This window comes from Triturus cristatus, chromosome 1_2 (assembly GCF_964204655.1).
Source record: "Triturus cristatus chromosome 1_2, aTriCri1.1, whole genome shotgun sequence".
In the NCBI taxonomy this organism is placed as follows: domain Eukaryota; kingdom Metazoa; phylum Chordata; class Amphibia; order Caudata; family Salamandridae; genus Triturus; species Triturus cristatus.
The window spans coordinates 859,336,796-859,360,917 of NC_140580.1; the positions used below are offsets into that span (position 1 = coordinate 859,336,796).

The 24,122-nt window shown below is 43.1% G+C and overlaps 1 protein-coding gene across 3 annotated transcripts in view; it reads right to left on the reverse strand.

Moving 5' to 3' along the window:
- CAPZB (capping actin protein of muscle Z-line subunit beta) overlaps positions 1 to 23,705 on the reverse strand; it is a 246,204-nt gene extending 222,499 nt beyond the window's left edge. The window contains exon 1 of one of the 3 annotated variants that reach the window (XM_085609081.1): positions 23,495 to 23,705. In XM_085609081.1, coding sequence (XP_085465207.1) covers positions 23,495 to 23,626 — 132 coding nt within the window. In that variant the 5' untranslated portion in view covers positions 23,627 to 23,705. Of the gene's footprint in view, positions 1 to 20,990; positions 21,203 to 23,494 lie in introns of those variants that run through there. The other 2 variants (XM_085609079.1, XM_085609085.1) reach the window with 2 other exon arrangements.
- Between the last annotated feature and the right edge of the window lie 417 nt (positions 23,706 to 24,122).

Sequence of the window (24,122 nt, forward strand, 5' to 3'; positions counted from 1 at the left end):
TTTTTTTAGGTCGAGGCTGGGCAGCGCATGTGTTGAGGCATGCTGTATTAGAGTATGGACTTGAAGCCCCGCCTACTCTCCGTTCATGTTAGTCATTGGCTTGTGTCATTGTCCTTCATAAATGCTGGTTTCTGATTCGTTAATAGACTTGTTAGTCCTCCTTAGTACCACCTGGTCTTCATTTGTAACCTTACACAAGGACTGGCCCTTTTACTTTGTAGCAAGTGCTCTCTTATTTAGTCTGTAAGCACTATTTTCTTTAAGGAGTTTCACGTACTGCTGGCACGGCATGCTGTCCTGCAAAGAGCTTTCATTTTCCAAGCAGCCCAGGACAATGGCGGCTGAGGTCTTACATTTACAAGAGTTTGAGCTATTGGCATTGTAAATGACAATGCCTTTGATTTATGTGTTAATTATCAAAACAGATAAATAAAAGTAATTGTCTCTTACAATGCCAATAGCTTAAACTCTCGCAAATGCGAGACCTATTGCATTGCAAATGCTTGTTTTTATTCCACGCGAGACTCACGCACCTTAAGGAGAAGTCCAAGAAAAATACCCTTGCTTCTAAGGAATGTGTTAAAAAAGCACCCAAACGGCTTCCTTAAAGACATGACACCTCAATTTATTCTGCTTTCATTATGGTGGTACAAATAACAAAAATCAGGCAAAGGTTCACTCCAGCATTCCACTTTCAAATAATTCAAAAGCACAAGCTACAAAAAGGCAGTCATGGCTATTAAAATCAGGACTAATGATATTACTCTTAAGATAATTCCACTAAACAGTAAAAAGAAAGAAAACTTTGTTTCCAACAAGTAAAACTTTTTTTTTTACCCAAACCCATATTATGAATAATACAGACAAAGCCAATGGGGGCTTTTGTGTGCTGACACTTAAACCCTTCGCCGCGGCGGGAATTCCGCCGCGGCGCGGGGGGGTGCGGGGGGCAGCGCGGTGGCGCTGTGCTCATGACGGAGCCGCTCCGTCATGAGCCACGGTTGAGCTGTGCTCATGACGGAACGGTTCCGTCATGACTCCGCCCAGTTGCGTTGTCCCCCCGCACAGGCGGGGAAACAGCGCCGCGTGGGCAGAGCGGCCGCCAACGGTCGTGGCATGACGGAACCATTCCGTCATGAGCACACGGCAACCGTGGCTCATGACGGAACGGTTCCGTCATGAGCGGGGAAGGGGTTAAAGGCGTTCGGTTTAGAAGCATGGCAAGACAACTCAGCACTTGCTGTCATTGTTAAAACTAGTCAAGAGGACAAGCACATCATAAGCGGAATATCCGAGAGCTTATCAATTTCCATGCTTTATTTCGGTCATTATAGACCATAAAAAGCAGAAAGTATAATACATACATCACTGGATTTGATAGATAAAAATATCAACAAACATTAAACAAGCATTAAAAATGCAATAGGTCTCGCCTTTGATTAAGTTAAAGCCATTAGCTTTGCTATACAATACCATTAGCAAAGCACACGGCTTTAACTTAATCAAAGGCGAGACCTATTGCATTTTCAATGCTTGTTAAGTCTGTTTGTTGTTTACAAGAGATCTTGCAACAACAGCACATGTGCACTGTCAGCAGGCAAGACACAAAATTTATCCCAGATGTCTGCCGACCAAATAGGTCACGGGTGGGGGTACCACCTGACCTGTTTCATGCTCATCACTCTGCACTTGTAGCAGTGGATCATACGTTCAGGTCCCCGAAACGCCGTGGATCCCTGCCACCGGAAGCCTGACCGGATCAATAACGGATGACCTTTGCTGTTGGGCGCCACTGGCGAGGAGCTCTTGGAGGGGTTAATGAGGAGCGATTTTGTGCCTTACAAAGCACCTTCCCTCGGAGTTATGGCCACAGTTTACAGCAGGAGTTAAAATTCTCCTCCCATTGCGTTCCCTCTCTGGGTGGATCGATAGCCGGCACTCGGCTAATGACCTCTCTGTACGCCGGCATGGAGCATCACTCACCGTGCCCAGGAGTCGGCAGGCCCTCTTGGACACGGACTAATCACCTTCATTAGACACAGGGCCGCAGTCACACCATGGATCCTAACGCCACGTGCAGGCTTCAGTGCACAGTGTGGAGTGAATACCTGCATGGGACGTGGGGCTGAGGTGCCCCCACAGAAATAGCAGGGTCCTTCGGTTGTTTCCGGCTTTTCCGTGCAGTATAACATCAAGCCAAGCTCTCCTAGGTTATACCGCCCATCGCCAGCCCCTGCTAATGCAGGGAACACCGATGACGTACAGAGGTCATAATATTTTAACTAGACTTTGTTCTATCTTTTTTTGAACTTGACCCGAGAAGTCGTGTAGGAGAGCGCTTTACACGAGCACCTGTTTAGACACATTCATTTTTGTTAGGCACAGGGACATTAAGTGATTTTCCCAGAATCACAGGATGTTGAGCGTCGATGCCGAGACTCGAACCCGGTTCCCCACGCTCTAGCCATGAGGCTACATGCTCTCGTATCTGCTGGCACATACGGAGTGGACGACATCAAAGTCACGCTGTATGTGATAATGTGAGGTTTTAAAATGGCTTTGAGTGAACTGCTAAAACGCTCACTTTATGAGGCAAAAAGCAATCCTATGCAAACTGAGAGCCGAAGACTCCGAAAGATACAATCCTTCTGCTTTTAGTAGCAGTCAGAGGCCAAACAAGCTCCCATGAGCCTGTAGAGCACAAGTAAACAAGCAGCAAGGTGGATTAGATAAAAGCAAAGAACAAACGAGATCAGCACAATCTAATTGAAAAAGAAAAGTCATGTTAAATCTAAACCTTATAAAAAGGATAAACCTACAAATTAAATATACAGATATTTCCAGTGCATTTCCTAAATATTTACGTATACCAATAAAAACAAGAGACAAGCCCCCCCCCCCCCCCCCCTCCACTCTGCTGCCTGCTAGGCAACCTGCGACGCTGAGCCAATCCCAGCGTGGCTTGCGGTGACGTAGGAGCTTACAGCAGATGAAGCTCCAGGCGGTGGTCTCTTGTCTTTATGGGGCCATGTGTTTGAAACACATGGCCCCATAAAGATAAGAAACCTTTTACCACACACGCGAGTCAAGCGAGCCAGTCCAACTGGCACGGCTCTAAAAGAGAAAAGTGAACGTCACTGGAAGCGCTTTTCCAATGGCTGGCCACCGTTTAGCATCAACGGTGACGCCAGCCAATGGAAAAGAGGGGCGGGGCTTAAGCCCCGCTAGTGAAATCTACCCAAAATCTCGCCAGCAAGACTGCGTACGTCTACGCAGCCTACGCTAGCCGAGACCTAAAAATATAACCAGAATGCAGATGAATTGATCAGGTTTCATAACAGTTACTAAGATGTTAAAATTAAAAAAGAAGTAAAAACAGCGATTTTATGAATCAATAGTGTTAAAACATAAAATACAAAAAGGGCGTTCAACATATGCGGGGGGGGGGGAGGGAGTTAAAGAAAAAAAAAAACTCACCGCGCCTAAGTCACATAGAATTGAGGAAACGGGACACTGCAAAAACAATCGGAGGATGGGTGTCAGTTCTCAAAACTCTAAGGGCACTGCCTATACCCCCAAGTTCCTGCAAAGTGGTAAGAGCCAGTACCTCCTGGCTGCATTATAGCCAGGAAAGGAAAACAAAACATGAATGACCGACTCTTCTTGGCTGACAAGCAGGAAATCCAATGGGAGAAGCTTTTGACCATTTGTTTGTAAATGCATGAACCGGCAAGGAGCCCAATCTGAACTGTATATATAGCTTCCTTGCCATGGATGGTTGAACAACATCAAGGAAAGACTCAAATAGATACTGGTCTTTAAAATTAAGGAAGTCAGAAGTTAAGCAGCCTAGTTTTGTGCTCCCCTGAGTTTCAGCCAGTCTGAGCAGTCTGTAGGCTTTAACTAGTTCTATCCGCGATATTGTCAGGGACACTTCCTCAGGGTGGGTCCATAGGTTTGGCAGGCCTAATCTGAAGCACATCTCTCTTATGTGTGCAAACCAGGATAATTTTCCCACCCCTGGGAGTCCCAGACGGTAGACTGTTAGTTCGGGGGTCACCCATAGTCTACACCAGAAAGTCAAGGGTCGCAGTCCCATATCCTCCTCTATGGGTCTAATCCCAAGATTCATACGAAGGGGGATGAGAGGGGTACTTAGTCGTAGACCCAAGAGCTGGCTCATAAGCTTATTCTCAGATTTGGCCAATCCACCTGCAGGGAGATGACCCCAAATCTCTGCTCCATACATTATAGCAATCCTGATTTGGACCTTGTAAATCTCGGCCAGGTGGCCCAGCAGTCTATATGATGAGTTCCTGAAATACCTCCAGACATCTGTACTAGCCTTAAGCCTGCCTTTTCTTGCTGCGGGCCCCATCCAAATATTTGTCAGCGTAACACCAAGGTAATCAAAGACAGCTACCCTCTAGCTGGGTGCCATTTAGAGAGGGATTTGGGCAAGATGTTTTGCTTGGGTTACAAACCATATACTTGGTTTTTGATGTGTTGATCTCCAACCCCCCGTCTTTACAAAATGAAGAGAAGCTGTCAAGGATCCTTTGGATGCCCATGGGAGACTTGGATAGTAACACGGTGTCGTCCGCAAACATCATTGCTGGCACCTTGTCACGGACCAGCTTTGGGGCATCATTATTAGCTACCTCATTTAATTGGTCCACCAGAGCATTAATAAAAAGACAACAGTGTAGGGGCCAGAACACACCCCTGCCTTACACCTCTTTTTACTTGGAAACGGGGAGTTAGTTCACCATATTTCCCGTATCTCACCCGGGCAAAATTTCCAGTATGCAGGCGCTTAATCAAAGACAGCAAGTAGGGCGGCATGCCCATTTGCTCAAGAACCACCCACAGTTTATCTCACGGTACCAAATCAAAGGCTGATTTAAGATCAATGAAAATAAAATAGAGGCTCCCACCCTCTATTGACAGTCTTCCAATATAATAATTGAAGCCTGAAGATTTGGTCAATAGTGGAAATATTTTTACGAAAACCAGCCTGGTACGCACTCAGGATTTCCTGCTCATCAACCCAGGACTGGAGACGCTCCAGGACAATTCTAGCAAACAACTTCTGAGTGACATCAATCAGGCTGATCGGCCTGTAATTAGCGGGCTGGAGGGGTGAGCCCTTCTTATATACTGGAAAAACTTCAGCCCCTAACCAGGTATCCAGAATTTTCATGCCATTTAAAATGGTGTTAAATATTACCCAAAGATAGGGGCCCCAGATATTGGGCTGTTCCTGAAATAAGTCCCCAGGGATCTTATCTAAACCAGGGGGGCCTTTCCAAGGTGAAGCTTCCCAATAGCACTCAACACTTCAGTCAGAGTGAACCCTTTCACATCTTCAGGGGTATTACCTTATAAGGTTGATAAAGTTCCCATAGTAAGCTCCAAGGTTTCCTGTGTGGAATACAGCGATTGCAAATAAGATTTCCAGGCGTCTGCAGCGATGTTCAGTTCAATAGGTGAGTTCTCTGTGGAGCTATCTGTACGAACTAGGATCCAAAACGCCTTCATATCCCTGCTAGTGAGTGCCTATTTGATTACATCCCATCTTTCAAGCTCCCAGTTCTTTTTGGCTAGCTTTATACTATCACTATATAGAGCCCTATTTGTTTTTATCAGGGATCTGTCTTTGGTTTTTATAGCTTCGATAAGGGCGCCCTTTGCCATTCGGCAAGAATTATTAAACCCTGTAGTTTTAGTGCTCCTCTTACCCTTAGAATGCATCCGAGAGCTTATCAACAATGACGTCTCAAGAAATCGATTGGGTAGGAAAACAGAATATAGTTTTCAATTAACCTTCCTTCACATTTGAACTGCCATCAATAGTTGAAAAAAAAATCCTGAACAAGGAAGTTAGCCCAAGAATATTAATACCACATTGAAACCATTAGCAGAGGAAAAATATCTCTCTCCAAAACACTTGTATAGGCAGTATTTAATTATGTAAGGACTAGTCACTTCAACTAAGAATGTGAGCATGTTACTAACACCTGAAAGCAGAAGACAGAGGGTAAACTTTTGAGCACTCGTGCTATGTGAAGTATAAAAGGTGCATATCTTTTATTAAGACAGGAGAAGACTGTGGCAGCATTCTCAGCAACCCTTAATAAAATTTGTTTCTGATCTCTAATTATGAAGGATAAAATCCAGAAACATGCGTCTAGAGATGAACAGCACTACCTGCACCACCTTTGGTGAAATACTACTACCAACATTCAACAATGCGCTAATTGTGAACTGCATTCACCATTTTTATAAACAACCGCATACTGCAAAGGGGCAAACTGCTGGGGTGTGAGGAAGTGTGCTCCGATCCCCCTTTTGTTTATCTGAAGAGCTGCTGCATATACTTTGGCTTCCACAATTAAAAGCAGTAAGCTGTGCTCAAAATGTAGTCATTAACGCTGTTTTAGTTTGAGTACAAAAAAAAGCATATGCAGGATGGAATGGGACTACAATCCATAGACCTCGCTGCTGATGAATTAGCAAACATCCTATATTTTCCTTCCATGGCAATCACGAGTCTCTTTTGGTTCCCTCTTATATTTGTGGACGTTAAGTTTATGTGCACTTCATAGTTTGCTAAAAAGAATGTGGCATATGTTAGTTCTTCAGTTCCAGCACTACAATAAAGTTTCTGCACTGCAATCTTGGAATACTGCAAAACATACAAGTTTGTTATTGTATCAAAAGCATAATCTTTTCAAACCAATGCATCAAAATGTTAGAAGTGCAAACATCTGGAAACTTGAGCAATACCAGACAAGCTGCTGGGGGTAAAAACAAACTCCGCTCTATTCTCAGTTAAATTAAAAAAACAGCATGTCCTTTGCACAAAGGGGAGCTTCAATGGGAATCAACCACAGCAATGACGATAAAAATTATTTCTCTGCCCGTCTCCAAGATGACAACCATATGCTTCACTTAATAAGCTCTAGGCCAGGCATCTCCACCCAGCACCTCGTGAGCTACAGGGAGCTCTCCAGCTCACTAAGACGCTCTCTTGGGTGCAGCCCATCTTAATACATTAGAAGGTTTCTGCTTAGTTAAAATAGTATATTTATACCAAAATTGAAAAGTGTATAATCAAGACAAATAGGTATGCATTTTCAGATCCCAAACTCATTTTGGAGACAAAGGGTTGAAATTAAAAAAATATATATAAAACTGACATTTCAGTGATAAATCATGTAGCATCGTGGGATTTATTACTTATATTAATACCATGGTGCTAGGAGCACTGAAGCTATGTCTGTTATTTATTACCCACAGAGGTCGACAAAGCATTTTTAGGTCTCGTCTGCGCTCTCTTATGAGACTCGTCTTCTATAATATTCTTGGAACCACCCCATTACTTAACATTCATTTGCAGGTTGTCGCTCCTATTTGTTGCCTCATAATTGGGCAGCGCTTGCCATGCACTTACATTGCTATCTGTGGTGCATAACGAAGCATGATTAAATACAGTTAGCATCCCTCTGCTGCTTGCGCTATGAATCAGGTACTATTTTTTTTTAATAAAAAAGCAAAATGACCTATGACGCAGTCAATGCTGGCTGCGTCATAGCGCTTTTTAGGTCTCGCCTGAGCCAGCGCATGCGCTGCCCTGCGAGACATTTAGTAAGCGGGTTTTTCAAAGTGCTTTTGGTGGCCTCAAGCATGTGTTCACGCGCGTACCCGCCAGCTTTCACCGTCCGAGGCGCCATCTGGACCGCGATGCGTTCCACTTTAAGGGCACACAACTCCCGTTCGCGGCCGCACGTCTCGTTTAAGCAAACATTACCGGCTTGTTTTTAACAAATAAATTTAGCGCGCAGCAACGGAAATGGAAGGCTGCATTCTCGTATCAGGTTACTTGTTATTGCTAGAGTTGTACTCTACAAAAGCACCATGCGCCAACGGGGAACCCCTTTTAATACGCGCTTCCATGTAGGGGCAACACTACAACCTCCTTCTGTTCCTGAACACGAGCTATTAGGTCGACCCTAAATACAGTTGCTTATCGTAAGAATCATTCCACAACGTTTTCCAACCGCGTACCCACTTTATAGCTTCCTGCGAGCATCATTTGCCCACTCTGCATGTGTCTTAGTTATAGCCTCACGGTAACTTCTAGGATTCCTGCCATTTCCCTCCCCCTTACCTTCCTCGGCAGCAAGCAGCATCAAGAAGCCTCCTGGGCCCAAGGAAGCACTGCCACAGCCTCCACAGCACCTTGAAGTGCGGGGTTCTCCTGCAGGTCGCACTCTGAAGCATGGCCGAGCTTATAATCCATTTTCAAATCTGGTAACTGCCCGCGTGCAGTGAGCTGGGCCGGAGCCAGCGCCTCTCAGTTGCCGTCATGCCCGATGGAGGCTAGCCTGGGTACTTGGCACAGGGGGCTGCTTTCCAGACATGGTTTGTGCCACTCTCTCACCCATCTGCACTTAAACCACTTTCTACTGCCCACTGTTTATCCGCCTCTTTAGAAGAACCTTCACAGACACAGGGCGTGCACTTTTCGTGTTTGAGTTCATTCACGTTTTTTGTTTCAGCATCAAGGGCACGCACTGGTCGCCTGCGCTCTGTTGGTGATTTGTATGCGTGAGAAATAGTAAAGCGCACCGTGTTCGCAGCCGAGATGGCCCAGCAGGAATGAAAAGCATCAAAGGATGTGGCATTTCCACAAGGTTTTACAAGGTCACCTTCACACGGTTTGAAGAGGCATTTACCACACGTGCCCGCTTCACCCGGTGACGTGATTCCACAGCTGTGCTTGTGGTTGGTCCCTTGAATATCCCCTCCCTTCACACAGCCAGCTTTAAACATCCCAGGCTACTCATCCCCCCCCTGTAAACCTCACCCGCTCCTCGTCCCCTCGCCCTTGTAGCTTGCAGTGTGTCTAATTGAGTTAAACGCTCGCTGCTGAGACATGCAGTATTTCGAATGCCTGGCATGCCAACGGATCCTTAGGAACTTCACAGGTAGGCAAGCTGGGTACTATTACATTGTGTAATAATTTTTTTTTATCACTATACACTGCCGTGAAAAAACATGCTATTCGCAAGGCGCACAGGTCGGAGTGGGGCTGGGCTAAGAACGAATACATTGAGAACTATCAAATCGTTGCCATGCTGCTGTCCTAGCCGAAGTGATGGAATCAGTGTAAGCCTTCTTGCACCACATGGTCCCTTTTGTACCCTAAAATATGGCCGTTCAGCGCTAATAATAACAGTGGAAGTTGTTCTGGGAGGAAATTCTCGAACGTCAGGACGACGCCTCTTTAGGTGAACTAGAAAGAACAAGGGTCTCTGGGATCCAAGAAAAGTACTGGGATCTCTTGGAAAGGTGAGGCCTGCAGGTTAACACGAGGCAGGCCAATTTGCTCTTACCAAGTGCTTTGTCTCTGACCCTTGCATGGTGCCATCTAGCTGGGGTTGGAGCTACGACCCAACTGGGGTTGTCCTTATGGGTCTCACCCGCCTTTGAGAACCTCCGAGAGTCTGATAGAGGCTATGGGTGTGAACCCCTGCTGACAATGTTGGCTTCCTACGGGCTTGCAGGAGTAGGTGAAATCTGGGCCTTTAAACGAGTGTGCAGCTTCTGCTCAGAATGCCGGCCTTCAGGGATCGTCCACATCCTTTCTCTTTCATGTGAGGTCTATCTTCTACTGGGCACAAGTAAATAAACAAATAAAATGACAAGGTGCAATGGCTACTGCTTATATCTCCAAGTCCCATTCTTACCCTTGTGGCGTCAATTGACTCATTTGACAGTATCTCTTTCTGGCACATGTCGCTTTATGTATTACTGGGTCTTATCCAATTATCCCTCTCCCCCTCTTTGGTTTATGGGCACACGACATACCATCGCCCCTGTGGTTAAGCTAGTTAGTCCTTATCATAACTATAATTTGAAGGTCTCTTTCACATACTGCTTCCCATAACATGATAACCATACCATGGAGGTCATCACAGAGAAATAAAAACACTTCCCACATAGGCACAAAACAAAAACTGCACTGCCCAACCACACACCCTACACGTTGGAGCTTGCTATTTGTGTGGTTAGTGCTTTAGAGGCCCCCTTAAATATAGTAGGCGCTAAACAATTGCTACAACACAATAGTTACCATTGCTGGCCCGGGCTCCTTTGCCTGCAGTATCTGTAAGACTTCCAGTATCAGTTCTTTGTAGCTCGGCTTGTGATGTTTAAGTCTGTTATATAGAGTCATTTGTGATACGCTGTATACTGGGGTTATAACTACACAGTCATTTATTAGATTTTTTGTTTTTGTATTGATTGAGAACCTTTGTTTAAAAACTTTATTTACCATTTTCATGTTGATACACAACAAGCATTAATTGGTTACTCACAGCACAAATCAAACATTGGCATAGCCAATGGGTCTCGCCTTTGGGACCTTATAAGTTTTTAGTTATCCAGCACAATATCCTTGGTGCAACAACATCAACTGTTGCATGGCTAAACACTTATAAGGTGCCAAAGGCGAGACCTATTGGCTATGCCAATGCTTAATTTTTTTTATTTACCTTCCCCCACCCACAACCATCCTGGTTCTTATCCCCCTGCCACCTGCCCCAGTTTCTTCTACCCCCTCAGTGTTTCTTTCCCCCTTGCCAGAAGTAAAACAACAAAAATTGCTATAAAGCTGTCGGCGCTGGCAGCTTCAGTGTTCATTTGTGTGTTGTTTTAGCTGTCCCATTAGCTAATGAATAGCACCCAACCATTACCCTCTGAACCTGCTGCCCGTTACCCACCCCACCCAATTGCCGAAGCCAATAGCTCTCCCACAGGAGATATACAGGCTTTGCCAATGCTTGTTTACACTACTGTTGGCAACCACGGCAGAAGAATGAGGTGCTCACTGCTAGTAATCATTCATATGGTTGGCCACGTATGTAATCTTTTCTAATCTTGTCACAGTTACAACTCTAACAATATTAGTAGCTTTGGATGATTTCCTTTGAACATAAGTAGGTCTTACTACAGAAGAGGTTGGAGAAACTTGCTCTAGGCACATGCAGCTTCTCAGGATGGGGTCTGATGCCCACAGAAACACAGCAGCTACATTATACAAACCAAGTTTGTATACCTGACAGGTCAGACTACTACAGCCATCATAACTGTCATGACTGAAGAAGCAATAGTCTTGCCTTTGTGACCTACTGGCTTTACCAATGGTTTTTAGCCACGCTGAACAGCTTCTGCATCAGCAATGCCAGCTGATCGAAGAGATTGTAAACAGGCAATGCTCCATGGGCACGACAAACAAGATTGACTGTCTGGAACATAATTAAGAAGCAGGCGCACAAGAACGACTAAGAAAGACAACCAGTGGCAACCAATGGGCAGACACGAAGCCCATGACTCGCAAGAGAACAGAGCATACACAGCAGTCATGCTGGCCACCGTGGATCAGCTCATCCACTTTCTTCATCAAATTTAAAAATAACAGGTTTCTGGAAAAAGCGTGGCATGACTGAAAACGGTTCATTGTGAAGCAACAGTTTGACAAATGAGCCCCCTGCACTCACAATAATACAACAAGAATACAGTCAGGCCTGTACACATGAAAACTAAAAATAAAAATGAAAGAAAAAAACCTTTCCACTACCCAAATAAAAACCCTCCTTCCACAACAACCATACAAAACAAATCTACCATTTCAAAAAGGCCACAGGTGCTCCCATAACATACAAACCGTCCTTTCCTCCATCAAAGGTGCAGCATACACCAGTTTGTTGGTTTTCAAGAGAACTTCAAATTAACCTTAAGTTGAAGTACCCCCTTCACCATTGCTCATCAATTGAGCAAAGCAATTTTACCTCTTTCTATAAAGACTACTGATGTAAACATAAAATGACACCCCCTTTGAGTTAGACTACTGCGGTGATCCGGTAGAATTTCCTCACCCCTTTCCTCAGTCTGTACTTTCACACACACCCCGAAAGGTTATTTAATGATGGAAACCTCTAAAACTACCAACTCAGTGCACCTAGAGGCCACTGAAGTTGTCCTACTTGATTTCAACCCCTGGCTATCCTCACCTAGTATCCTACAGATAACATTTTTCTTTGGCTTCTTGATGATTGCACTATCTTGGTCAAAGTCCAACGAAATCGGACATCTGACAATCCTGAAAGAGGGAGACAGTGTGAGCACCTCCCCTAACTTCCAGTGGATACTGCCGCACACATTTGGTGCAGAGTTCTGAAGTGATCCTTTGCAAACACCTTTATAGACTCAAGTCATCTCTGTAATATTAAAATGTGGCACTTCGGAACATAACTTTGAAGATAACCAGGCAATAACTGAAGATTGACCAGACAGGTTCTGATCTTCCAGATATCAATTGTTGCTCTTTTGGCAACCATGAAAACTACTCTAAAGATTCTGTGAATAGAGGCAACACCATTACAAGCCTACCCACTGTTGAACATGGGTTTTAATATGTGTGCAGCGCAACTGGAGACTAAAGATAACAAGTGATGGCACAGCCAAACTATCTATTGTTGGCTGACAGCCTCTTAGCTTTGCTAATACTTGCTTTCATTATGTGTGTAAATCTATTATAAAAATCTTTTAAAATAGCTATCTGTGCGAGTACATGCACTGGTGGCCAGCTCAGAATATTTTGTAATGAAAATGTTAAAGCATGCAAAGAAAACCACCTTATTAAGCATATGCACACCTGTGGGGAAGCCATTCGGGAACATGTACTAAGCCCATCCAAAAGACCACCACTCACATGTTGACATGCATTCGCAAAGACGTCGTTGTGGGAGATTAAAACGCACATTTAAAAAAGTATACACCCGCGGCAGTGCACTCTTGGGATGGGGCACACTGTATGCCACATCAAGGAACCAGTAGCAGTGTTAAAAAGGAGGCGAAAAATTGAAATTAAACAAAAACAAAACTTTAACAAATAAAAAACACAGGGGAATACTTTCTGTATAGATGACAACACTGTGCTTTGACAGAATACAGGACACTAGGTGAGAAGAAAAAAAAAAACAAAAAAAAAACACATACATGAAAAAGGGCGGGGCAAAAATAAAGCCAGGTGGAGGGGAAAAGCAGCGAGAGCACACAACAAAGAGGGCTAACAATGGAAAGAGCAACATGGGGCAGTGAGGAGATAAGCACAGAAGAGAGCATGACATGGAGGAAGCACACAAGGGAGAGTTGGAAAGCAGATGCATTTTCATACAGTGCTTTTTTATTTCACGAAGTTTTATATAGTGCAAACTTGACCCGAGGGTATCGGGTATCAGAGCGCTTTACATAGCACCAGTTACGTTACATGAGGACACATTCATTCATTTTTTATTTTTTTTGTTAGGCACGGGGAGATTAAGTGATTTGCCCAGAATCACATGATGTTCAGCGTCATTGCCGATACTCGAACCAAGTTCTCCAAATTCAAACCAAAAAGAAAAAAGTAGTCCCCTAAAAATGAACAGTAGAAAGTTACAAGTCAGCCAAACAAAAGGATAATCAAGAGGCTATGCTTAAATGGATGGGCAAATACATGAAGAGGAAGACAAGCTATATAACATTAGCAAGCAAATGAAAAAGCCAAGCAATGGGCAGGCTCTACGCCCACTGTAAGCTTGTGGTAAGGCCACAATAGGTCTTTCGCAACCAGATAGTTTGCGCTCGCTAGTAACCAAGACCTACAAAGGAACCAGTGGCTGAAAGCACGCTTACCTACTGCCTCACTACGTAAGCAGAGATGGGAAGAAACAAAATGCAGACCTATGGATGAAGATAGCTGGCTGAAAGCCTCTACAAGTACATAATATAAATATTTTTAGTAAAATGAAAAAGTCTTTGCTCACATCAGACAAACCGCATTTGCAAAGCAATAGGTCTCAGAATTGCACGATTTTGAGCTATTGGCATTGTAAATGACAATGCCTTTTATTTAGGTGTTTAAAAAATAACACAAATAAAAGGCAGTGTCATTTACAATATCCATAGGTCAAAGTTTCTAAAATCCAAGGCCTATTGCATTGCAAATGCTTGTTGTTAACAAAGCGCCCCATGTTGCGCCTCCACGTTATTAGAGGCTATGCCCCTTGCTTAAGACGATCTGTGTCTAAAGAAAGGTCCGCGGCCGTTATTAAAATGAAATTGCGGTGTGGGGTGCTTTTTTGGTAAAAGCACGCATGGCATGCTGAATGTTGCAGGAAAGCATGTAGTGACTGCAGTAGGAGAAACTCATTAAAGAAAACAGTGCTTACAGACTAATTAAGACGTACTGTGTAACAACCAAAGTAAAAGGGCCAGCCCTCATGGAAGGTTACAAATGAAGACACCCCTGAACTAAGGAGGTACTAACAAGCCTATCAACAAATCATAAGTCAACATTTACGAAAGACAATGACACAAGCCAATGACCAATATTGGCGGAGAGTGGACAGAGCTTCAATTCCATACTCCAATACAGCATGCCTCTCAGAGCAGTGCATGCGCTGCCCAGGCTCAACCTAAAAAGTGATCTTTGATGCTCAGAGGGGCCATGCCCCTTGTTAGAGTGTGGATTCTTTGGAACCAATCACTCAGATACCTTTTGTTGCTGTTAATGACCATGCTTGCTTAATGATCCAGATATTATTGATTAATAAATGAAGGCACAAATGCAGAAAATGTTTTTTGAAGGAAGGCCAGTTCACCGTGATCCATGTTCTAATCTAGAATTATTGAACCATCTTGTTGAATTCAGAATTAATCAGGCATGTGGGGGTGTCAAAGCACTGTACATGAGTATATAGAGGTAAAGTGTCCTACAGACAGCATCAATGTATATAAAAATAAGCTATTTATGCTACAACTCAGAACTCCAACTGGCCAACTTGCAAGTACTTACAAGGGAAACTCTTTATAGAAAAAGCTCAAGTAATAAGAATGCAAAGACTCGAATAACACATGCAGATCTTAAACCGTGATATTTTATACTCTAAAGTGGTTACTCAAAAACATGCAGGAAACTCTCACCCCAACATGCCAGTTGAAGACTAAACGGCATAATCTTCCATTACTTGAGGGAATACTAAAGGACCTGAATCTCAAGAACATGAATATGTCCACTGCCTTGACAGAATCTGATCTGCAAACATCTTAACTCAAGCAACTGCAAGTTTCCCCCCCCCCCCATTTACTAGGCCTGGACAAAGAGGCTCACTCAATAATAACTGCACTTAATCACAAATATTCAGCATGATTTGAAATAGCCTTGGGTAAACTGCCATGCACATCTCTACCTCTGCTTCGTTTTCTGAAAATGCCAAGAATGAAACTGCTTGTTTTGTGCGTGATCCGCATTCTGACAAAGCACACTTGTGGCTACAAAAAACGTATACGCCGAACAACTGACATAATAAACGAATCCAATGTTGGAATACAGGATTACCCTTAAATATGGACTAGTGGCCAATAACTAGTGATTAAACACTAATATATACAATATTACGATTCACTGGATTAAAGTGATTTGCAATTCTAAAGTAAAATCTAGTTAACATTGCTACATTTCATACAATTACATTCACTATAATAGTCATGTACAGTATTAAATTAATTTTTAGGATCTCTCAGAGGTGAACACGTATTTCTCTAAATTGATCATACCTTCTGGATATCTGCAAAGTATGTTTTCACCAAGTAAATTATACATATAAAATTGAATAGACTTTGCCGAGAAAGCAAACTAAATTCTGTGGAAAATCTACAGAAAATGCACCAAGAAATTACGTACTATTTTTTCAGCAATTTACACTAATTTTCGTTAAATTGTATTTACGTTTTATATGATGAATATTATAAGCATCAAAAAGTTAAAGACATTACAAAGAACATTAGCTATGACACACGGTCTTAAAAAGAATAGAAGACTAATAAACAAGAGGAAGGGAGGAAGAAAGTGGGGGATAGGAATGTCTGGAAGAGGGAGAGCATAGGGAGAGGCAAAGAGGGGGGAGACGGAGAGTTAAGTGTGTAAACAATGGAGTATATGTCAAAATTAGTGAGGAAAGGGACAAGAGAAGGAAGGGAGTTACAAGAATGTAAAAGTGGGTAAGGCAGAGAGAAGTAAGAGTGGGGCAGGATGAGGGACGGGAAAGGAAGCAGCAGGTAAAGTGGAAAGAAGTCGGAGAGGAAGGGGACGGAGTGTGGATGGGGAAGAGGTGTAAAGTGAAGGGTGGGTGACAAGTGGAAGGAGAGTGAGGGGGAATAGGGATGTGGGAGAAGGCTGCTGGGTGGGATAAAGTGGGTAGAGGGAAGAAGTGTGAATAGAAGAGTGATAGAGAGTTGGGTGGAAGCAGTTTATGGAAGGACAAGATCGAGAACTCAAGAATCCAACCAGTTAACTAGTGGAAACAGCCGGGGGATTAGAAACATCCACATCTATGATACAAACTGAGTCAGTAAGACGGATGTAGTCTAAAGAGGCATCTTTAGGAGATGGCAGAAGGACCAAAGGGTGGGTCTGGCCCTAATGTCAGCAGGAATAGAGTTAGAGAAGGGAAGCAGCCCCGGAGATCCGATATGATCAACTAAGATGGAGTACAAACACTAGTTTTTACTCATACATAAATATGTATCTTATAATTCACTGGTTTTTTGAGCACCAAAAATAATTAAAGCTACATATTAATTTCACACAATACAGTGATGGGAAAAAGAATGTACCCATCTTTATATTCTGTGCTCCTTGCAGTAGACAAACCTAGGCTCATAGGAAAGATAATACAAATTTCACTTTAATATTTTAAAAAACACAATAATAAGCCTTTTGTGTAATACCCCGGGCTGCCAAGGACAGGCACCTAAAGCACAACGGGGCAGACTGGATTTGCACGGAAAATACGACATGAAAGGCTGGTTAATTCGACAACTGGAGATAGTACTGGGCTGCAGAAAAAGGGTGGAGGAGAAGAAGCTTGAGAATGTCATTTAATAGTTTATTTTAACCGTGTAACTGCACAGATTAGCTGTGAAAAAGCATTAATAAACAGGTGTTAAAAAAACAGAAGCCTTGTGTGGGGAAAAAAATAATGCACCCTTACAGCTTCCATTTCAATTAAAGATGGCATTAGAATTAGGGACTACTTAACACGTGCACTACTGTGTGATCAGGAAGTGCTACCGGCTGCATATAAAGCAAAAATGTTGTCAGTTTTGCGTGGAGCATGTTTGTGGGAAAACTTGCCTTAGTCAAAAGATATCCCCATAGTGTAAGAAAATTAATAGTTGGTACTTGTCTGTCTGGGAAAGTTTATAAAACTTTCTCCAAATAACATTAAGCCCATCATTCCATAGTGAGAAAGATTAACTATGAATGGAGAGAGAGATCAAGAGGGTTGCCAATCTACGGAAGGGTTGGAGCCACTGCAAATTCAAAACAAGAACTGACCACATGATGCTCAGAGATCGCAGTGATTCCCAAGGCTATATTCAGATATCAACAGATAACTTCATGTTCATGATTTATACAAGAAAAGACTGAATGGGTACATTGAAAAGTAGCCATCCAGCAGGAAATCCCTTCTCTCCAAGAAGAACATTGATGCATGGACTAGGTTGGCAAAACAAGACCTGAATGAATCACAATACTTCTGAAATAATGTCTTATGGACAGAGGAAAAAGAAGAAGTTGTTTGGCTGCAATGCCCAGACATGTTTGGTGAAAAACAAAAAAACACCACCATACAAATTTCTTACAATCAAAGATGGTGGTAGTGAAGTGATGATTTAGGCCTGATTTACAGCAGGACCTAGGCAACACACAATCAAGCCCAATGTGAATTTCCATATATACCAGCTATGGTAGAGGAAATAGTGACACTCTTTTCAAAAGCGAAATCTTAACTGGAAGTGGATTATGTACAACACACCAATAAATCCATGTATGCAAAAGAAAAGCATTAGAATTCAGAGACTGATAAGCCAAAATTCTAACCTTAACCCAAATATAAATCTGTGTATAGCTAAAGCGGAGTTCAAACAACACTAAGCTTAAGCTACTTTGAGAAGGAGAGGACCAGAATCCTTTCCAGGTGATGAGGCGGATACAACGCTACAGGGAAAATGCACTGAACGTTATTGCTATTAATGTGGGTTCCATTACTGAATCACAGGAAGCGCTTAATTTTTACACAAAACCATACAGAACTTTGTCATAATTTATTAAGCCAAAAATCTTCCAACGGGATGTGCGTCTGTCTGTGCGTGTGTGTCTAGAAGGTCATATTTATCCACTTTTAGGGCGATCAAACGAAGTTCAGGCATATATATTAATGTGTAAAGCCATATGATCTTAGTAGGATGCACTTTGTATTTCATGTCATTGTTTCCCCACTAGGTGTGCAGTCAAATATCAAACTATAATACAGAAGTGACACCTTCAGACATGCTCCTGCAGGGACTAACGCCTGGAGAGGACAATAGTGTATTAGCTTCTTATCTGACATTTCTTCAAACTAATAATTCATGCATGGTAACCATGCTGAAGTGTGCTAGAGACTGGCAATGCTTGGAGTTTCTCCAAAAGAAAGCATTTTTCCTGCTCGAGGGACTGGGAATGTATGTTTTATCCTGGGATTTGTGGTACTCTATACTGAGCCCTGAGAAATCTCCAACTGCCCAAAAACCCATTATTGGCAGTATTCGCACAGTATGGAGTAGTTTTCCCTGGCAATAATGAAACAGGACTGCAGCTAGGTACTACACCAAACATGTTTCAACTCATATTTACAATTCAAAGAATACTTCTAATAAGCACCAACAGGTGACAGCAATTTAAATAATACTTAAATAATTTGAAAAATGAAATAGTGTAGCCCACATAAATAGAATCTTAAAATAAAAGGGATTGCTTCTTGCCATTGGTATACACTTGAGTCAGACATCAAATCTAAATTGACCCACCCTGAAAATTTGTAGGAGAAATCATGTGATTAACCTAGAATAAGGTCAATCTTGAAATAGATGCGTTTTGTTTTGGTTAGCGTTAGACTATGTAACAAAGAAGGCCATTTCTTTTTAAGTCTTATTCAGAGATTGCTTTAGCTGTCTGTTGTGGAAATTACTATTGGGACCAATAGAGAGTCAGCTTATTACTTTACTACTCCAAGATTGCTGTACATCCTAAATGGAAAAAAGGACAGATATAGCATATTGTTACTTGCATCTCTATACATTATCAAGTATTAGAAAAGCTAAAGGTTTAGCTAACGCATTTCAAAGGAAAGAACTTTTGGCTTTGCCAGCGCTTATTTGTGTAAACATATTTCAATGACACCAATTCAGCAGTCACAGAAAAGTTGCAATTAGGATCACAAGACAAGGGAATAACTAGCCCTCTCTCTGTAGCAGTGGAGTCGCATGAACCAGCAGAGGTGGGGGATATTTCTCTAGAGGCTATACTTCACAGGTAGATGCCTTACATGACTGCTGTGAACTGGATGCCAGTACCCACAAAAAGACTACGGCGAGACACACAAACCTGGCTGAAGGAGGAAACCTTTAACACTTGAGAGTCAGCAAGCTCGCATGTAAAGACAGGAAGAGCAATGTAAAATCCTGTTATCAGATAAATTGTAAAAGACAGGTAAGTTAAGACTGGCCATTGGTATGTAATCTTGCCATCTATACATTAGCTTTATACACCGTTCTTCCCCCGCCTACACTAGTAAAAACTGCCAGAGTCCTAATGAACAGTGAGAAAGGGAGTTTTGGCAACTGTAGGCATCAATAGAGCATTACTCGGAGATCAAAAACAAACGGTGATGTTGAGTTGCACTGCTTTAACGTTTACAGCAGAAGTGTATATTCTAAACTAGAAGACAAAGATCCTTGGACCTCTAAAGAAAAAGAAGGAAAGTCTAGATAAATTAAGGCTCATTAAGTAATATTTTGAAATTAAACTGGCGGCGTCATGAAAAACACTTGTGAATGACTTAAAGTCGAAAACTACATCATATGTATACATTCACAATCCATGTCTCTAGTTAAATACCTAACCGTAAGATAAAAAAAAAAATTTGAAAAGCCATCCTTAACACTTGGACAAACTAGCAAGATATGTTTAAGCTCCGCTCTGGTGCATAGAAGAAAGTTCACATTTCCAAGAACTTGGCAGCAAATCTATCCTATACGGAAGCTCAGCTTCAATTATGCTTCTTCCAGTTAAAGAATTCACTCCACTATCACTGGAAGACAATTTCACTAATAGCAACCATGAGCTTTGTTTGCCACACAGGACAACAACATCTGCCTAAGGCCCACAAAGTTGAGATCCAGGACACACTTAAACCTGTCTCAAACAACAAATTCATCAATCACTAACTACTGTACCTCTGGATACATGCTAAGCACCCGCCGCTTTTCAAAACGAGGAGAAAAGCGGTGGTTAATATAGCTGGGTGGGGTGAATGGAGGGACATGGCACACGTTGAAGCAGCCCCCTTCGTCTCTACCAAAATACAGATAAACAAGGGAAAGGGCCACCAAGAAGGCAGGCAGGCAGAAGGGATTGTGACAACCAATGGGGAAGCAGAAGAGGCATTCTATTGTAATGGCATCCATACAGCCCCTTAAACCCAGACGAGGCTCTGAAGTGCCTTCAACTAGGAAGTCCACTTTTAATAGACTGAAAAACTACAACCATAACAAAAACATAAAACCCCGGAAAGGGACATAAAATACCGCACCAACAAGCTTTAACTGACACTGGGAGAAAGAACAAATTAAAAAAAACGTTCTCCTCTCGCCCCTTATTACAACTGGCTGTGTGCGTCGCAGGTATACTCAGGTATATTGGCGGGTATGAATGTTTACAGATCACCTCATAGGTGATTCAAATCTGCAAAATACAATTCGAATGCACATGGTAATGCTTGCACTCAACTAGCAAAATACTACAATGCAAGATTGATGTTGCCCTCTCTCACCATCGTCTGACAGGAGTCTCCTACAACTCTGCTCTCTTCGGAATAGAATGGTCGTAATACTAGGGCTCCAACACCAAGGGGATTGTGACTTCAGCCTTTATGACTCGCCTAGGACCGAGTATGCATAGCACATGGCGGTCTGAGGCCTGGAGGCATAAGAAATATGTATACCAGAAGTTCTGCACCCTGCCAGTCAGACAGCCTGCGAAGAGGAAACCCAACCCTTCCTGCTTGGCCATGCCCAAGATTCCGATCCTTATATAACCTCTTACAGTTGGTAGGGAGAGCCAGCCTGGGGAAAAAAATCACTGCTTGAGTAAAGGTGTGCTATCCTATGTGGCGTGGTCATTTTCTCAACTCCACTGTCACAAGACCCCCTTCCAACTTCCTCATTCAAGTTATATTTACGAAGATATCAGCACTGATTTCTGGCAGGTAGTTCTGAACACCGCTGGAAAGCGATAGTGGCCTCACTTACAAAAGAAAATGTAAAACAGTAAGTATTCCCTCTCTTTTAAACGTTATTACAAAGTAAATCCACCCCGTTCCTCGACGGTGCTCCAATAGTTTATAGCCTGGTTTGGAATGCAGACAACCCTTATGCAAATTATTAAGTCAAAAATCAGGTGAATTCAGACGAAAGCAAGAACCACACAAGCTGGTTTCAGTTTTGCAAAAACATTTCTGTTAAAAAGATCACTATAGACACAAACACCTTACCAAAATCACTGGCAATGCTTGAAGCATTTCTCAAACAATTTTACAAACATCTCACAAATGCGGGTAGCGAGTATCAAAGCGAATACTTATTTGGGTTCTTGGAAGGCCCAATATACTGCACTACATCCCTGGATACTTACTGACTTTACTGCTTGCACTCAACGATTCTCACTTCTCTACCGAACGCTCAACAGGAGTCAGAAGTTTCACAATCCTCGGCCCACAGATTCAGATAGCACTACCTAGGGCCATCAGCAATTAAGTAAACTACCTTGAATTCTGAGAAATAATCATTTGTCGGAAACGTTTTGCGTCATAACGGAAGTAGCGGGAGGTTTATCATTTGGCAATTACAAAACACTGTGATTCACTTATGGTTCTCTGGGGCGACAAAGGCGGCAAGACAGGCAAAGAATAAAGTTTAAATGGTGTTTTAGAACAGCAAGAAAGTGTCATTAATCGGAGGAGTCTGCTCCAGAGCAAAAGTTCTGAAACAGAGGAATAACACGGAAGCTGAATGAATTCTGAGCTAAGAGGGTTAGCAACAACGTTGGCAGTCAAAAATGCCTCTGGGAATGCAACGACTACATTTTTTTTATATAAAAGTTGGGTTGTTAGCATTTTTGTGGGTCAGACAGCCATAAATTTGCGCCTAATTCATATAATCAGTTCAGCCTCTGTGGGTGGGGTCTATTAGCAGATAAGCAATTCGTATTCCAGGTGCGTTCTGTCCCTTCTGGAGCAATTAAATCTGATGTTCACATGGCACAAAAAATGACGTAGTGCATGCAGAAATCCTCTCGAAAGCCAGCTCCTGAAACGATTTTGAAAACGTAACGGACCTTAAAACTTCGATCTCAAATCTCAGCAGCCTTCAGACTGAATGAATGCAACAAACAAAATCCCATAAAAAGCATTTGGTCAAAATGAGCTGTTTACGAAAAGAGGCACAATGTTGCTTAAAATGAATGTACCTGGCAACAGTCACTATCACGTGAAAAAATGACTTCACTAGCGTTATCTGACCAGTGCTAATTAACATGTAGCTAGTGAATCCGTCAACCGCTACAGCGTTCATAACGACCCCTAAAACCAGCAAACACACTGCACAAATAAAGCAAATTTCTGCCCTTCTATACGACTTTTTTCACTTTTGAAAGTGTGACATGTCCCAAGTAAAATAACATGCCCTTATAATTGGACTAACTCGAGATCTGAATAATGCCAAGTACATGACAAACACACAAAGGTAGCTAGCTGCCATCCTGTCATGTTATAACGTACAATAGATACTGTGACTGAATGGGAAATAATCCCAACCGGTGGCAGTAAATGAGGCCACTAATAGCAACAACACTTTCCACGCCCATCCGCCCCTTCGGAAACAGTTACAGAAATGGCAGTGCAACGCCAGTGGGGCTCCCTCAGAGGTATCCGGTATCCTCCACTCCTTGCTGCCGTCATCACTAGTGATACTCCCTCTGCCCCTTACACCACCGGCAGCCTCCACCCTCAATGTTCCGCACAATACTTCACGAAGGGTCTAGCTTCCCTCGACCACTTTATTTTCGGGCAGTTAGAAGTCTTTTATAACTGCAGCGGTTGCACCCCAAACCCCACTAGACGTGTGACTGTCCCTGTAGCCTCATTCACTCAAAACCTCTCCAGCCACTGTAACTGGCTACACCTCATTCATTTACACCATGGACCCTCCACCTCCCATGACAACGAGGAGACTCTCCTCGGTATTCAGTCTCCCCTCCTCCTCCTCCCCACCCCCTCACCATGATTGCGGCTCGTTCTCTCCTCCGGTCTCTACCTCCTCCTGTCACTTCCTCTCCTCCCAAGGAGTTGCACATCCGGGTCGCCGGGCCGCGCCCTGCGCCGCCCGCTCTCGTCGCAGCCAATGAGATCATGGCTCGCAAGCCATCGCCAAGTATGGAGCGCGCGGCAGCACGAGACCTGACGCCTAGGAAGGCGGGGCCGTGCTGAAGTGTAGTGGTTAAAAGGCAATGGGGCGTGGCCTTCTATGGTATAACCAGGAAGAGTACCTGTGTAGACAGAGGGAAAAGACTACGAAATAGCCTTTCTGGACAGTTGGGTGTCATCTTGAAGTGGGACCGCTTTTTGTGAAAGTGTGGGAGTGAGAGGGAGGAGTCGTGGGGCGCAATGAGGCCAGCAGATTGCGCGTCACCTGACTTACCATGTCACAGTGATCACACAGAGAAATAGCGTCAGTCCTAGGAATAGGAGCAAGTCTGAACTTGCTCAATTTTGGCGGTACACTGGAGCATTCAGTGTTGTCCGTCGTCCTTATCACCGAATCTGCTGCACAGACCGCCGACAAATATATACATTTCTGTTGTCAATATATGTAATAATTGTATATAGTTGTTTGTAAAATACACCGTG